The sequence below is a fragment of the Schistocerca piceifrons genome, chromosome 1 (assembly GCF_021461385.2).
Source record: "Schistocerca piceifrons isolate TAMUIC-IGC-003096 chromosome 1, iqSchPice1.1, whole genome shotgun sequence".
In the NCBI taxonomy this organism is placed as follows: domain Eukaryota; kingdom Metazoa; phylum Arthropoda; class Insecta; order Orthoptera; family Acrididae; genus Schistocerca; species Schistocerca piceifrons.
Genome location: NC_060138.1, coordinates 360,611,681 through 360,628,562, shown reverse-complemented (window position 1 = coordinate 360,628,562; position 16,882 = coordinate 360,611,681). Strand labels below are relative to the sequence as shown.

The following is a 16,882-nucleotide window of genomic DNA, read 5'->3' as shown; positions in this document are numbered from 1 at the left end:
GTTCAACAGCACATTTGTTGGAACCACTTTTATTTGCATGCCCAATGGCTAAATTTCTGTATGATGTACATAATCTTAAGAACACTTTTATGCAAAAGTTGTGAAACTAGATGTCTTACAAAGCAAAAAGCCTTAATGAAAATCGACTTGAATGTAAAGAATCTGACATAAGTGATACAGTTCAATCAGGATTTTGCTACAAGTAGTTCACTAGAAAATTTATGCTGTATCTGAAGAAGAAATATTGTTGCGAAAGGAAAAATGTGAACCTAATTGGCATACTAGAGAAGTTGTGAGGAAGATCACCCCTCAGATACAACTTAAACTGTGTAATTGCTTGCCTTAACCCAGATGTCATGTTTAACCACAAAGTACCTCAACGAAGGCCGACAGTATGCCCAGAAATATTTTTGTCAGTTAGAAGAATGTCTCATTCGAAGGCTGGCCATGTCAGTCTTGAATTTGTCTAGTTTTGCAGAGAGAAATGAATTGAAGATAAGATGAAATCTTGCAAGAGATGCGGAAATTGTCTCGGTAAATTCTGGATTGTTCTAATCAAAGTCTTGTTCAAATTTCTGAAATCTTGTGTAAATTATTTTAATAATTGTAAATAGAAACCCTTCTGTTGAGTGAGGCTTTTCTGTAAACTATGAAATTATAGTTGATAATCAAGTAGGAAAAAAAGGTCTTGTTCCTTGAAGATATACATATGGCACAATCCAGGGCACTATGTAGTTGACTGTTTCAGCATTGACTAAGGTCTAGATGATATGAAAAATAAGGAGAAGGAGAGTGGAAGAGAGAAGGCTGGTTGGTTTGGGGGTGGGGACTAGTGAAGTTATCGGCACCATCAAATGGAAAAGGAAGTTGGCTGTGCCATTTCAAAGGAACTATCCTGGCGCTTGCCTGAAGCGTTTTAGGGAAATCACGGAAAACCTAAATCAGAGAGGCGGTATGCAGGTTTAAACAGTCATCTTCCCGAATGTGAGTCCAGTGTACTAACTACTGCTCCACCTTGTTCAGTAAAGAGAAAAGGTGGATGGCCACTAAACAAATGAAAGAAAACCAAAATTAAATAATTAGAAACAAAAAGAGCAAATTTGTGGAGTGAAGCCTCAAAGATTTTGGCAGGAGTAGAAAATTGATAGAAATGGTTTACTCATTTTTATTACAACAAATTTGTAGAGCTTGCCCCCCCCCCCCCTTTAATCAGTAATTAATAATGCAAATACATTTGTAAAAATAGAATTTGTTAAGTTTTTATTTAATGTTTTCTATTGCCTGTAAATAAAAGTATAGTTTTTAATATTTATAAATATTTTACTTCATATCTCTGATTTATACTCCTAAAGAAATATGTATTCTAATAATTATCAAGATATACTTTTGAACATGGATAATTTGGTGTTAAATTTAATAAAAAAAAGTAACATTAAAAATTGCTATGAGGAACCCAGAAAAGAGCTTGAATTTGAAAATGACTAATCACTGGATACCCTAGTATAGCAGAAGTACCTTCAGAGATCAAACCAGAGACTTTAAGATTTGAGTCTGTACTTATCTGTACAGCCAATAAGTATAAATCAGTAATTAATCATGCAACAAATAGAAACCTCACTGAGCCACAAGAACAAATACTGGTTATACGTGAGCAAATTCTGCTCAAGAACTAAACAAAGGAAACGTTGTGGTAGTAGGTTACGTTATTATTAAATTTATGAATAATAAAAAACAGATAATTACTTATATTAGCAGAGAAGAATAATCCCATTTTCTGCAAATAAGTTATTTACTGAAATAAATTTTTGAAATATCTATTCATTTGAATAATTATGTAGATATAATTATATATAAAATCAAAGATGAGGTGACTTACCGAACGAAAGCGCTGGCAGGTCGATAGACACACAAACAAACACAAACATACACACAAAATTCAAGCTTTCGCAACAAACTGTTGCCTCATCAGGAAAGAGGGAAGGAGAGGGGAAGACGAAAGGAAGTGGGTTTTAAGGGAGAGGGTAAGGAGTCATTCCAATCCCGGGAGCGGAAAGACTTACCTTAGGGGGAAAAAAGGACAGGTATACACTCGCACACACGCACATATCCATCCACACATACAGACACAAGCGGACATATTGGTCTTTAAATATGTCTGCTTGTGTCTGTATGTGTGGATGGATATGTGCGTGTGTGCGAGTGTATACCTGTCCTTTTTTCCCCCTAAGGTAAGTCTTTCCGCTCCCGGGATTGGAATGACTCCTTACCCTCTCCCTTAAAACCCACTTCCTTTCGTCTTCCCCTCTCCTTCCCTCTTTCCTGATGAGGCAACAGTTTGTTGCGAAAGCTTGAATTTTGTGTGTATGTTTGTGTTTGTTTGTGTGTCTATCGACCTGCCAGCGCTTTCGTTCGGTAAGTCACCTCATCTTTGATTTTATATATAATTTTTCCCACGTGGAATGTTTCCTTCTATTATATTAATTATGTAGATAGAAATTCATTAAAATAATGCCCATCTCTGCTTACTTGTAATATTTCTCTTGAAGCTTAGTAATTGCAAAATATATAAGGTCTGCCCTTGACCTACTTGGCAGCCTGAAACTACAAGATGTTCCCTCATTTTCTTTTCAGTTTTGTCCCTTTTTGTCTTATCTAGAATTTTCTTTTATAATTTTGCACAGTGGCACATTGGATCAATAATGAACTTAACATACTTTTGAGGCAAATTTCAATGTTGAAAATGTTTAAATTCGGTATTCACTTTTACAGATAGCACAAATCCCGCTGAATTCAGATAGCAACACACTTTCATATTCCACCAACTACATTGTAGGTAAAATGTGTTCTGCGAATAAATTATTTGTAGACTTCGTATTGGATGGTTAGAAAATCATTTTTCATGCTTTGAGATGAAAATTGAGATTGGGACGCCAAGATAATCATCCTAGCTATTCAACTTTTACCCGTACACTAGCTAAGGATATTTCCTTTCAAGGCTATGAAGTTACCCATGGGTGTTGTGCGAATTTGCGATTGAAATAGAAACTGACAGGAAAATTCAGCATAAAATGGAATAAGTTGTGAGCAGATGACTTAAAAATCACTATTACTATTTTACTAAAAGAAAGAAAAAAAGTATAAGGTGTTTTTTGTTTAGAGGCTGTAGATATTCCTACATCTACATCTATAATCTGCAAACCACCATGAGGTTCATGGCAGAGGGTATGTCATATTTTACCAGTTACTAGGATTTCTTCCTGTTCTAGTCACGCATAGAAAGAGTGAGTGAGTGTGCCTGTGCATGCAGTAATAATTCTAATATTATCCTCACGATCCCTATGTGAGTAACACTAGGGGGTTGTAGTATATTCCTAAAGTAATTATTTAAAGCTAGTTATTGAAACTTTGTTGAAGAGTTTCTTGGGATAGTTTACATCTATCTTCAAGAGTTGTCCAGTTCAGTTCCTTCAGTATCTGTGTGACTCTCTCCCATGGATTAAACAAACCAGTGACTATTCGTGCTGCCCTTCTCTGTATATGTTCAAATCCCCTATTAGTCCTATTTGATAAGGGTTCCACACACTTGAGCAGTTTTCTAGAACTGGTTGCATTAGTGATTTGTATGCAATATCCTTTCTAGACTGACTGACTGCTTCTCCAATATTCTACCAATAAACGGATTTCTACCACGTGCTTTACCCTTGATTGAACCTATGTGATTATTGCATTTCATATCCCTTCAACATGTTACACCCAAGTATTTGTATGAGTTGGCCAATTACAACAGTGAGTCATTGATATTATAGTCATAGGATACTACGCTTTTCTGTTTTGTGAAGTGCAAAATTTTACATTTCTTAACATTTGAGTTGACACACACTGCACCACACTGAAGTCTTATCAAAATCTGACTGAATATTTATGCAGCTTCTCTCAAATAGTACTTCATTATCGGTAATTGCATCATCTGCGAAAAGCATTATTTTACTATTAATATTGCCTGCAGGTTCATTAACATACAATATGAGCAACATGGGTCCTAACGCACTTCCCAGGGACACACCTGAAGTTACTTCTACGTGTGACTATGACTTTCCATCTAACATAACATGTCCTCCCTACCAAAAGGTCCTCAGTGCAGTTACAAATTCCACTTGATACCTGATATGATTGTACTTTTAACAATAAGCCATAGGTGCAGTACTGAATCAAATGCATTTTGGAAATAAAAAAAAAAAATACATCTACCTGGTTACCTCAATCCAAAACTTTCAGTATGCCATGAGAAAAGTGCAAGTTGGGTTTCATATGACTCGTGTGGCATTGAAGAGGCCATTCTGTTCAAGATATCTCATTATGTTTGAGCTCAGAATGTGTTCTAAGATTCCACAACAAACCGATGTCAAGGATATTGGACAGTAGTTTTGAGGATCACTTCTATTACTCTTCTTATAGACAGATGTGACCTGTTCCTTTTTCCAAGAACTGGGCACAATTTTTTATACGAGGGATCTATGATAGATTGTAGTTAGAAGGGGGCCTAACTCAGCTGCAAATTCAGTATAGAATCTGACAGAACTGACTCATTCGCTAGGGACTGGACACTAACTTTGGTTCCACTAACAGCCTTCACGTATGACCAGAATTTCTTTGGATTTGTTTAAGTCAGTTGACAATATTCTGCTATGGTAGTCATTGAAGGCTGCACATATTGCTCTCTTGACAGCCAACAGTGTTTCATTCAGTGTCTCTCTCTGTCTACAGCCATACGCTTTGGTTTACACGTATTGTACAGCAGTCACTGTTTCTTCAGAAGTTTCTTTGCAGTGACTGTATACTATGGAGGTTCCCTACCATTATGAACTGTTCTACTGGGTACATACCTATCCAATGCATGATCAATGTCTCTTGCCCTGTGCTGAAAGTTTCAAGTTCCTCATTGAGATATGACACTACTGATTTTTTATCTAGTTTTCTGAACATATATATCTTTGTGCTGGTTTTAATTGTCCTTTGTACTTTGTCATGGGTGACTGGAATTCGAGTGTAGGAAAAGGGAGAGAAGGAAACATAGTAGGTGAATATGGATTGGGGGACAGAAATGAAAGAGGAAGCCGCCTGGTCGAATTTTGCACAGAGCACAACATAATCATAACTAACACTTGGTTTAAGAATCATGAAAGAAGGTTGTATACATGGAAGAACCCTGGAGATACTAAAAGGATTATATAATGGTAAGACAGAGATTTAGGAACCAGGTTTTAAATTGTAAGACATTTCCAGGGGCAGATGTGGACTCTGACCACAATCTATTGGTTATGACCTGTAGTTTAAAACTGAAGAAACTGCAAAAAGGTGGGAATTTAAGGAGATGGGACCTGGATAAACTAAAAGAACCAGAGGTTGTACAGAGATTCAGGGAGAGCATAAGGGAGCAATTGACAGGAATGGGGGAAATAAATACAGTAGAAGAAGAATGGGTAGCTTTGAGGGATGAAGTAGTGAAGGCAGCAGAGGATCAAGTAGGTAAAAAGACGAGGGCTAGTAGAAATCCTTGGGTAACAGAAGAAATATTGAATTTAATTGATGAAAGGAGAAAATATAAAAATGCAGTAAGTGAAACGGGCAAAAAGGAATACAAACGTCTCAAAAATGAGATCGACAGGAAGTGCAAAATGGCTAAGCAGGGATGGCTAGAGGACAAATGTAAGGATGTAGAGGCCTATCTCACTAGGGGTAAGATAGATACTGCCTACAGGAAAATTAAAGAGACCTTTGGAGAGAAGAGAACCACTTGTATGAATATCAAGAGCTCAGATGGAAACCCAGTTCTAAGCAAAGAAGGGAAGGCAGAAAGGTGGAAGGAGTATATAGAGGGTCTATACAAGGGCGATGTACTTGAGGACAATATTATGGAAATGGAAGAGGATGTAGATGAAGATGAAATGGGAGATATGATACTGCGTGAAGAGTTTGACAGAGCACTGAAAGACCTGAGTCGAAACAAGGCCCCCGGAGTAGACAATATTCCATTGGAACTACTGACGGCCGTGGGAGAGGCAGTCCTGACAAAACTCCACCATCTGGTGAGCAAGATGTATGAAACAGGCGAAATACCCTCAGACTTCAAGAAGAATATTATAATTCCAATCCCAAAGAAAGCAGGTGTTGACAGATGTGAAAATTACCGAACTATCAGCTTAATAAGTCACAGCTGCAAAATACTAACACGAATTCTTTACAGACGAATGGAAAAACTAGTAGAAGCCAACCTCGGGGAAGATCAGTTTGGATTCCGTAGAAACACTGGAACACGTGAGGCAATACTGACCTTACGACTTATCTTAGAAGAAAGATTAAGGAAAGGCAAACCTACGTTTCTGGCATTTGTAGACTTAGAGAAAGCTTTTGACAATGTTGACTGGAATACTCTCTTTCACATTCTAAAGGTGGCAGGGGTAAAATACAGAGAGCGAAAGGCTATTTACAGTTTGTACAGAAACCAGATGGCAGTTATAAGAGTCGAGGGACATGAAAGGGAAGCAGTGGTTGGGAAGGGAGTAAGACAGGGTTGTAGCCTCTCCCCGATGTTGTTCAATCTGTATATTGAGCAAGCAGTAAAGGAAACAAAAGAAAAATTCGGAGTAGGTATTAAAATTCATGGAGAAGAAGTAAAAACTTTGAGGTTCGCCGATGACATTGTAATTCTGTCAGAGACAGCAAAGGACTTGCAAGAGCAGTTGAACGGAATGGACAGTGTCTTGAAAGGAGGATATAAGATGAACATCAACAAAAGCAAAACAAGGATAATGGAATGTAGTCTAATTAAGTCGGGTGATGCTGAGGGAATTAGATTAGGAAATGAGGCACTTAAAGTAGTAAAGGAGTTTTGCTATTTGGGGAGCAAAATAACTGATGATGGTCGAAGTAGAGAGGATATAAAATGTAGGCTGGCAATGGCAAGGAAAGCGTTTCTGAAGAAGAGAAATTTGTTAACATCGAGTATAGATTTAAGTGTCAGGAAGTCATTTCTGAAAGTATTTGTATGGAGTGTAGCCATGTATGGAAGTGAAACATGGACCATAAATAGTTTGGACAAGAAGAGAATAGAAGCATTCGAAATGTGGTGCTACAGAAGAATGCTGAAGATTAGATGGGTAGATCACATAACTAATGAGGAAGTATTGAATAGGATTGGGGAGAAGAGAAGTTTGTGGTACAACTTGACCAGAAGAAGGGATCGGTTGGTAGGACATGTTCTGAGGCATCAAGGGATCACCAATTTAGTATTGGAGGGCAGCGTGGAGGGTAAAAATCGTAGAGGGAGACCAAGAGATGAATACACTAAGCAGATTCAGAAGGATGTAGGTTGCAGTAGGTACTGGGAGATGAAAAAGCTTGCACAGGATAGAGTAGCATGGAGAGCTGCATCAAACCAGTCTCAGGACTGAAGACCACAACAACAACAACTACTTTGTTAATCAATGTTGTCACAAACGCCTCATGCTCACTGATACCAGTATCGATGTAGACCTTCTCTTATATGTCAGGTCTATTTGTTGCCTTTAGATCCAGTTTGTTTCCATTATGAGTGTGGTTCCTAACTATCTGTCCTAGGTAGATTTCAGAGAAGACATTTAGTAATGGTTAACAGGATGTCTTGTTATGCCCACTGCTGACAAAACTTATTTTTCCAATTAATTGTTGGATGATTAAAGTCTCCACTGATGATTACAGTATGACTGGGGAACTTGAGCATACGTGAATAGAGATTTTCTCTACAGTTTTTGGTTACATCAGGAGATGAGTCTGGTGGGTCTTAGAAGGATACAATAATCATTTTATGCCCACCCCTGATACCGAGCCTTGCCCAGTCAATCTCACATGCAGCTTCTATTTCTACCCCAGTTGATTTGAGTTTCCTTTCTACTGCAACAAATACACCACCTCCATTTCCCACATACACTGATGTTTCTGGGTTTCCGACAGCTATCATTATCTGGATTGGATGGAGAGTCACCTAATAAAAAAAAAAATCCTTGTGTGCACCATACACACAGTCAGCAGATATTTAAGTTGTGTAAACCGTGAATTCAGATTGACCTCTTCCTGGCTATATCATACACGGTAAAGATGTGTTTGATGTAGTGGAAAATCAATTTTACACTTGTACTTTCTTTTCCACTAGGACGAAGAACAATATGTACAAGCCCTGAAGAAGAAAGAGCAAGAGGAAGCAGAAAAAAAAGCATTACAGCTCAAGTAAGTTGTAGACATAGCGTACATATAATCTCAATCTCATTTACCACAGTTTCTGTACAGAGGTTAAGAATCTATATTTTTCACCATACAAACATTGCATATAGTTGCAAAATAGTGTTGGTACATACATTTGTATTTATTTATTTATCCTGTGGATCACATATTGTACAAAGTACACATGATATAGGACAAGTCATTTTTCTTAACAAATATGTAGTTTGGAGAAAAAAAATAGGCAATGGACTGCCATTTAAAAAAATGTACACAAAATTGTTCATTGATGAATATAGTAACTTCACATACAGAGAATACAAACAATTTACATGGGGAACTAAGAAACATGTAGGCAATGTAGTGCTACTTTAAATTTACACAAATAATCACTGAGATTACAGAATAGTGAAAATGTCAACTGGAAACACAACAGAAGGACAATGTCATTTAAAAACTACATTAAACATGAAATTAACATTGAGATTTCACAGACAATTAAGTTTTAATACTAATAGAATGTGTACTTCTACATTCAAAAAGTGAGTTAAAAAATTTTGGGAAGTGAAACTGAAACATAGTTATGTATAGTAGAAATTAGGTTATTATTTTGCCTACAGAATGTTTTACTCTAATCACAGTATTTTACAAAAGAACTTTACAATTTTTCATTTCCAGGAATTCTTGTACTGAATAGAAACAGTGCTTTGTCAGAAATTCCTTTAGTTTATTTTTAAATATTGGATCTGGAGCAGTTTTTATTTGTTCTGGAATTTTATTGTGTAATACGACACCCAGATGAGTTATATATTTTTGGTATGATGATGTCCTTGAAAAAAATTGATGGATATTAGATTGCCCTCTGGTATAATGAGCGTGTATATCATTGTTTTGGATTAATTTGCCTGTTCTTGAGAGGTATTCCCTGGTGAATAGGATTGTTTCTTGAATGAATAGGGATGGGATGCTTAGAACATTAAGTTTTATAAACTGACATTTACAGGATTCCAGCTTTTTGAGGCCACAGATTATCCTCAGTGCTCTTTTTTGTAGTTTAAATATATTTGTGCTGTGAGTTGAATTTCCCCAAAAGATGATTCCATAGCGGAGCAACGAGTGGAACTGCGCATGGTATGCTTGCATTAGTGTGGATTTACTTGTAGTAGATTTTAGTATTCTTAGTCCATAGAACAATGATGAGAGTTTCTTTGATAAGTTGTTTATATGTGTGTCCCATTTTAAATTGTGTTGGACTCATAGATCCAAAAATTTTGTTGCATTTACATTTTCAATTTTATCATTATTTAACTTTACTTGGATAGTTTTTTGATTGGATGTGGGAATTAGATGGAAGTTGATACATACAGTTTTCCCACTATTAACAATTAGGCCATTTTTGTTAAACCACTCAGTTTTTTCATAGAGTTATCAGATATTGTCTGAAGGGATTCAGGGCTAGATCCAGTCAACACTATGCTTGTATCATCAGCAAACAGGATAGTTTTTTGTGGGCTCATATGTTCAACAAGATCATCTATGTAAATGAGGAAAAGTAATGGCCCTAGAACAGAACCCTGGGGAACACCATATCTTATTGTTCTTTCCTCCGAGAGGAAAACTGTGTTATTTATTTTATTCTGTACATTAATATCGTATTGAAGTGATACCTTCTGTCTGTGGTTTTGTAGGTAAGAACATAGCCAGTTGTGAGCCACACCTCTTATTCCTCTTCTTTCCAATTTAGCAAGCAGTATTTTATGATCTAGTACGTCAAAGGCTTTAGAGAGATCTAAGAAGATACCTGCAGCTATATTATGTTGGTCAATTGATTTCAGTATGTGGTCCAACAGTTCAAAAATTGCTGTCTGGGTGGATAAACATTTACTAAAACCATGTTGTTGAATGCTGATTGGTGCGTCGTTTTTTATGAAATTTATAAGCCTGTCATAAAAAAAAATTTTCCAGGATTTTTGAAAAGATGCTTAATATGGATAATGGTCTATAATTGGATACTAAATCAGGGGAACCTTTCTTTAGTAATGGTGAGACTTTAGCTATTTTGAGAGCATCTGGAAAAATGCCAGTTTTTAATGATTGGTTGTAGATGGTTGATAATGGCTTTACTATATAGGGAGCACACACCTTTAATATGAGGTCAGGTACTTCATCATAGCCACTAGAGATTTTATTGGGTAACAATTTTATTATGTTCCTAATTTCATCAGGGTTTGTTTCATAAACAAACATTGTAGCATTAGTGCTGTTTGACGTATTGGTGGAATTGAAGAATGATACCTTGCAGTTTGCCTGAATGAGATCTTCTGCTAGTGAGGTGAAATATTCATTGAACTTGTTTACAACTGTGTATGGATCTGTGACCTTAGAGTCATTAAGTGTTAGGGAAATGTTTTCCTTTTTAGGTGTTGAACTACAAGTTTCTTTTTTAATAACTTTCCACATAGCTTTCATTTTGTTTGAAGAGTTTCTTATGAAATTGTCATTCCATAAAAGTTTTGCCTGTCTAATCACTCTAAGATAAGTTTTTTGTAGGCTTTACAATAGTCAGAAAATTCTTCAGTGACTATGTATTTTTTGGAGCAATATTGGAGAAATCTGTTTCTCTCGCTAGAAATTTTGATTCCTTTTGTTACCCACGACTTTCTATTTTGATTGCTTGAAGTTTTTGTTTCAAAAGGAAATGCTGTATTAAAGTAATAAAGGAAGGTGTTACGGAAGCTTAAGAACATATTATCAACAGTTGTTTGCATGTAAACACTGTCCCAATTTTCCTTAGCTAATAGGAAGTTAAAAATCCTAATATTGCCATCTGAAAAGTTTCTTCTTTGAAATACTTCTTTGGGGCTGATTTTACTATTTTCCATGTCAACGCTCAGTAGCTGAGCATCGTGGTCACTGTATCCCATGCTCAGTACTTCGCCAGTGAATTTGTAACCAGTATCAGTTATGAAGATTTGATCAATTATTGAATCACTATGCTCTGTTGATCTTGTTGGAGAGTGTATTGTGGGGATCATATTAAAGGATTTGGTCATGTTTAACAAATAAAGTTTAGCATTACTGTTTTTTGATAAATCAATGTTAAAATCGCCACAAAGTATTATTATCATATTTAATGAGCTGACACTATTCAGCAGAACTTCTACTTTGGTCATAAAATTTGGAATATTACTACTTGGTGCTCTGTATACATTTGTAATTATATAGTTTAGTTCAGGCAGCTTAACCATAGAAAGCTCAAATTCCTTATCTTCAGATAATGCAATCTGTTCATTTAGGCCTACCTCACTGAATTTTATCTGGTCCTTTACATATATGGCAGTACCGCCATGTGTGGAGAAATTCCTACAATAGAAGCTTGTTAATGAGTACCTTGGAATAGATGTTGACTGAATTTCTTCTTTAGACAGCCAGTGTTCGGTAATACATATTACATCTGGATTTATTTGAGACTGAAGTAATACTTCCAGCATTTGAATCTTATTTCTGAATGACTGGACATTATTATGTAATACAAGAATGATGGACTTTGTGACTTTTCTAAAGGTATTTCTGACACAGCATTTACCCTAAAAAATTGGCCTAGATTTTATTTTTGTGTGTGGCTTCTTGCACGCAATTTTTAGTAGCAGAGATGGTTTTGAGTGGTTGACACAGTTCTGCTTCCATCAAAGCTTCTGTTTTTGGCCTAAACCATTTTGTAATTTGTGGTTGTTTGGCGATCTTGATACTTGGGGCTGATTTCTTCAGGATATGATTTCGGAGTTTTTCTACTATTTGGTCTTTTCCTAACATATTTAAATGTAGTCCATGAGCTGTATGAAATCTTCTTCCTAAATTGTATGTATCAATTATCTCTACGTTATGAAATGACAAACATATTTCTGATATGTTTGTTTGCAATGTAAATTCACATTTATTCTGCTAATACAATGCATCTGCCGACAGGTGCACTGAACATAAGAAAATATAGCAAGTAAACAAATGAAAAATTAATTTCGGTCTCAGTGAGGACAACGTATGGCTTGCATATTCTACTTGTATGTTTGGAAAACCACCAACCCAACTTAAGGTGACAAAGAAGTTCAACATCACCCCGCTTCAACTCGTGTTCTGTTTCAGGTTTCCAGTCAAGCTCAATGATATCATTTTGAGCACAAAATTTTAATGATCAGCACATACTTCATATGGCGTAAGAGGAGCTCTGACAGCTGGCAGTGTTGTTGCAAGCTTTAAACTGTGACATGAAAATGGTTGCAAGTGTGCTGAAACTTTGTGACTGGAAACAATAGTTGTCTACAGAGCTGTGCTAACACAGATGTTGGCATAAATATGAGTGTAATGTTATTTGTTCAGGTAGACGCGCAAAGCAACCACGCAACAGCCACATTAACTGTCGGGGTTCTTCTTTCACCATATGGATTATAGGGTTTCTTCATGTGCTTCAAGCAATGTGCTTGCTACCTAGACTTCGATTAGGATTTGTCAGTCAATGGTGTCACGTCCCTGCTTTTAGTGTAGTTGTACTTCTGGCACTGAGTACCCCTTTGGGTGAGCATTTATTTTCCTGCACCCATATCATTTTTCTGGTGTGTGTGTGTGTGTGTGTGTGTGTGTGTGTGTGTGTGTGTGTGTGTGTTTTCTGTATTAGCTCTTAAAAGGAGGATGTTGTCTGAAATCTTAGTTAAGTTACTCAGTCTTGTCTGGGTGCCTGTCAACCACCCAGTGTCTCAGCTGTATGGTGAATTGTTACATATTTGTTCAGACATTTATATTCAACGCCAAGGATTATTGTAAACTTTTCCATGGTAAACCTGATAAGTTCATGAATGGAGATGAGAAGCTCAACAAACTATACCAATTTATCCTTCCTGCAGATCCAAACTGTGAATGTGTCGCTGTACTGTACCATTGGCGGAACTAATTTGGATGGAACAAAACTGAGGAAATGTGAAATATCCATTCTAGTTACTCATACTCTCTATACATACAAATGATGTAATTTATTTTTTGTCAGTGCATTAATAATAGTGGAAATTATTGTGTAATGGATTATCCTGGCGCTTGTAACATCTGTGTTTGACACTTAAATTGTATATTTCTTATAAGTGCAATGTCTTGAAAAGCACACTCAAATTGTCTTAAATGCAACCGGTTTTCACAGTTATGATTTGTGAAAGTCTCCAAGGGGAAAAAAATTGTAGTTGTTTTCTTATTTTGTTACATTAATGTTCATTAAAGTATTAGTGTTAAAGGTGTCCTGGACTAAATGCAAATCAATACCCCACCTGAAGATAACTCTTTCTGGTTGTGGATTTAATGAATTGAATTTCTCATCTTTCATATGCCCCAAGTAACTGTAAAGTAAAATAGCTTGGGATTACTTAATTAATGGGCATGCCTTTTCCAATATTTCTGCCCATCAGTTAGTAGCTACTGCATGTAAACAATAAAAGAAAAACGCGGACAATTCACAGCACTTATTGTGGTAGGAGACAGATACACTGAACAGAATCATTTTCAGACAGCACAAAAACACCAAAATGTTTCAAATTTTTTTACACCGCACAGCAAGAAATCTAGCCTGCAAACTGTCAGAAACTGTCAAGGATTCGCTGCTTGTACCAGTCTGTTATTCATTTGCTAACCAACAATACTTCCATTGAGCATTTGGTGTTATGAGGGGAGATCAAATAGGAACCAAAATTGATTGTGGTTTTGTGTGTGTGTGTGTGTGTGTGTGTGTGTGTGTGTGTGTGTGTGTGTGTGTGTGTAAAATTCATTGCCTCAACCAAAACAAAAATTCACCAGCCTTATTTTCCTACCTAGTGTCCTGACTTTACTACACATTTCCCCATTGAATTGGCAACTTTTTGATCGCATCCTCGAAGAAAGGAGGACGTGTTTGCAGCTGCTGCACATGAACTCTTCTACGGCTGCGTTGTCATCAAACCGATGTTCACAAATTGCTTGTTTCAGCAATGCAAACATATGGTTGTCACAAGGTGATCAATCTGTACTGTTAAGGGGGGATTTCCAGAGATGCCAAACGAATTTCCCGCAGTTTTTTCCTTGCTGAAGCAGTAGAGTGAGGCTTCACAGAGCACACAGAAGAGTTACATTTTGGATTCACTGCCAGTGTTGTTTGTTGTGGTATGTGCATTTTGCCTGAACCAAAAGCTGGCAGTATGCACTGATCTTGTGCAATAAGGTCTGTCCTACATAGCATGAATGTTGTCTGGTGTGATGCTTGTCCATGGTCATCTTTGGTGGGGTATGTTTTCCACAGCTTCCCATCCTGTTAAAATTGTTTTATGCCATTTATACACTTTGGTCTTCAAAAGAATTTCCTCACTGCACTGTGCACGGAGCCCCTGAAAAAATTTCCACAGGTTTGGTGCCTCCTGTTGTGAGGAACTTGGTTATTCACTGTGCGACTTGCTTGCTCACACATAGTGGTGTGTCACGAGTGGCCACATCTCGCTAACTTCAGCATTACAGTGCTATCCCAGACATCCCCACTAGCATCCTGTCAAGGTTGCACCCATTTCCGTCCACTGTCACAACTGCCAGATTTAAATTCTGATTCATATTTGATATGCCTTGCATTAGCTTGAGCCCACTTAAAGAATGTATGGGGGTAGACAGTCAATTTTCGCAAGCAGTGATCCACATTGCTACCCATACTGTTGCCAGTAAAAGACAGCTCTATTAAATGATTCAGTAACAATTTGAGGTTTGCATTCAGTAATACTCAGTCATCATACTCATGAAACCAGTGAAATGTGGTTGCCCCCCCCCCCCCCTCCCCCCGCTTTCCTTGTATCTATCACTGCTAAGATTTCAGGTAAGTTACCTGTCTTTCACTTTTCAAGTTCTTTTTTTGTTTAGAAACCTGCTAAAATTTAAATTTTGTTTTATAATTGAAGTTTTATAGAATTCAGTTTTATTACGTATATGCAAACACAAATTAGGTGTTTGCAGAATGCTTTACCTATATAATAGAATGGGAAGACTGTTTATGAAAGCATTTGCGATACTTTGATTTCTTTTCTAACAATTAATGTTTCCACAGGAAGGAGGCTGAGGAGCAGTTAAAAATAAAGGAGGCTGAGAAAAATAAGGTAAGTAGTACTACATCCCTTGTTTCCAATATGTTTAATTCTTTAAATCAGAAATGCATTTACATTTGGGGTATTTTTTTTCCACAGAAGGAAATAAAAGTAAAACCTAATGCGCCTGACAAAGTTGCAAAACTTAAACCAAATGGTGTGTTTAGCACTAATGACATATATTCAGGGGAGGAAAGTGAAGATGAAGAAGTCACTGTGAAAAAAGTGTATCCTTCATGGACATCAGGTATCTATAGGAAATTTTTAAAAAATCGTCTTACTTCAAACAACAAACTGGTTAAAAGATTGTATTCATTCTGTTTTCTTATTATTATTACAGCTAACAGAGCCCGTGGTTTACAGCTATCTAGTCAAGAACAATGTCCACAACTCATAGCTCAGTTTTTCCAGTTTAAACCACATACACCAGATCTTATTAAAATATTTGGAACTGTTCCTGAAAAGACATTAGTAAGAACATCAAGTGCTGTGTGGCATACTCCTCCATGCAATAAGACTTTTAATTAGAAGTTTAGTGAAATAGAACTTAGATATATCATGGACAATTTCGTTATTTAATGTTTGACAGAAATTGTGTAATACATTCACATTTCTTAGAAGTTTTGGATATTTTACTTAATGGTAAGAAATTATGACTACAATATTTCATTTTGGCAGACTCTCGATTAAAAGTGGACTTCAGCTAAAGTATGGGTGAGAAACCCCTAAATGAGTAATATGAATGTGATTTTCATCTTTTTTGTATCTTTATGTGTATACCCAAAACAATTTGATATATATTCTTTTGTGTATAGTAATTTTTTATTTATACATATTTAGTTTTTATTTTGTATATTTTTAATATTCATCACTCCATCATTGCTGATCAGTGTTACTCTCAAAGCTGAAAATCTGATTCGATACCTGTCAATTTAATTTCGGATCTTATTTTATGTTGTATGCCGTTTATTTAATCTTGTTATTTGTTGATAATAGATAAAACACTTAGGTATTTTAGGCGTTGACAGTGCCAAATGTAATTTGCCACTTTTGATTTGTCCTACAATCATTCTTGATATAGTGATTCAGCAATATTGCCTACTTTTATCTGATTATACGTCAATAAGATTTTTATTGGAATATTGTACAGTGCCCGAAAAAAGGCTACTTTTCCTGCAGCACTTTCACCTTAATTTTTAGGGAGTAAATAAAGTTATATCTTAAAATTGGTGTAGAGGCTTAACTATATGTTATCTAACAGATATTCTCCGTGCCATTTCAGACAAATGTAAAGTCTAGAAACTACCAAAGGAATAATATAGTTGAAACAAGTGGGGAAACAGGAAAATTATAACTGCTACATATTGCCTTTATGCATCTTTGCTAGCAAGTAAACACTGCTTAACTTAGATTTCCATCTAGCCATCATGATTTAGACTTTGCCATGTGTTGCTACATCACTTCAGGTGTGCTTATTCTCCAGTGACCTCTTTAACGAC

General features: G+C 36.4%; 1 protein-coding gene across 4 annotated transcripts in view; it reads left to right on the top strand.

Annotated features, from left to right (window-relative positions):
- The window catches only part of LOC124785800 (calponin homology domain-containing protein DDB_G0272472-like), a 165,607-nt gene extending 149,412 nt beyond the window's left edge, over positions 1-16,195 (top strand). For all 4 annotated transcript variants that reach the window (XM_047254212.1, XM_047254211.1, XM_047254213.1 and 1 more), the window contains 4 exons: positions 8,189-8,262; positions 15,347-15,395; positions 15,483-15,630; positions 15,724-16,195. In XM_047254212.1, coding sequence (XP_047110168.1) covers positions 8,189-8,262; positions 15,347-15,395; positions 15,483-15,630; positions 15,724-15,911 — 459 coding nt within the window. In that variant the 3' untranslated portion in view covers positions 15,912-16,195. The remainder of the gene's footprint in view (positions 1-8,188; positions 8,263-15,346; positions 15,396-15,482; positions 15,631-15,723) is intronic.
- The last annotated feature ends 687 nt before the right edge of the window (positions 16,196-16,882 follow it).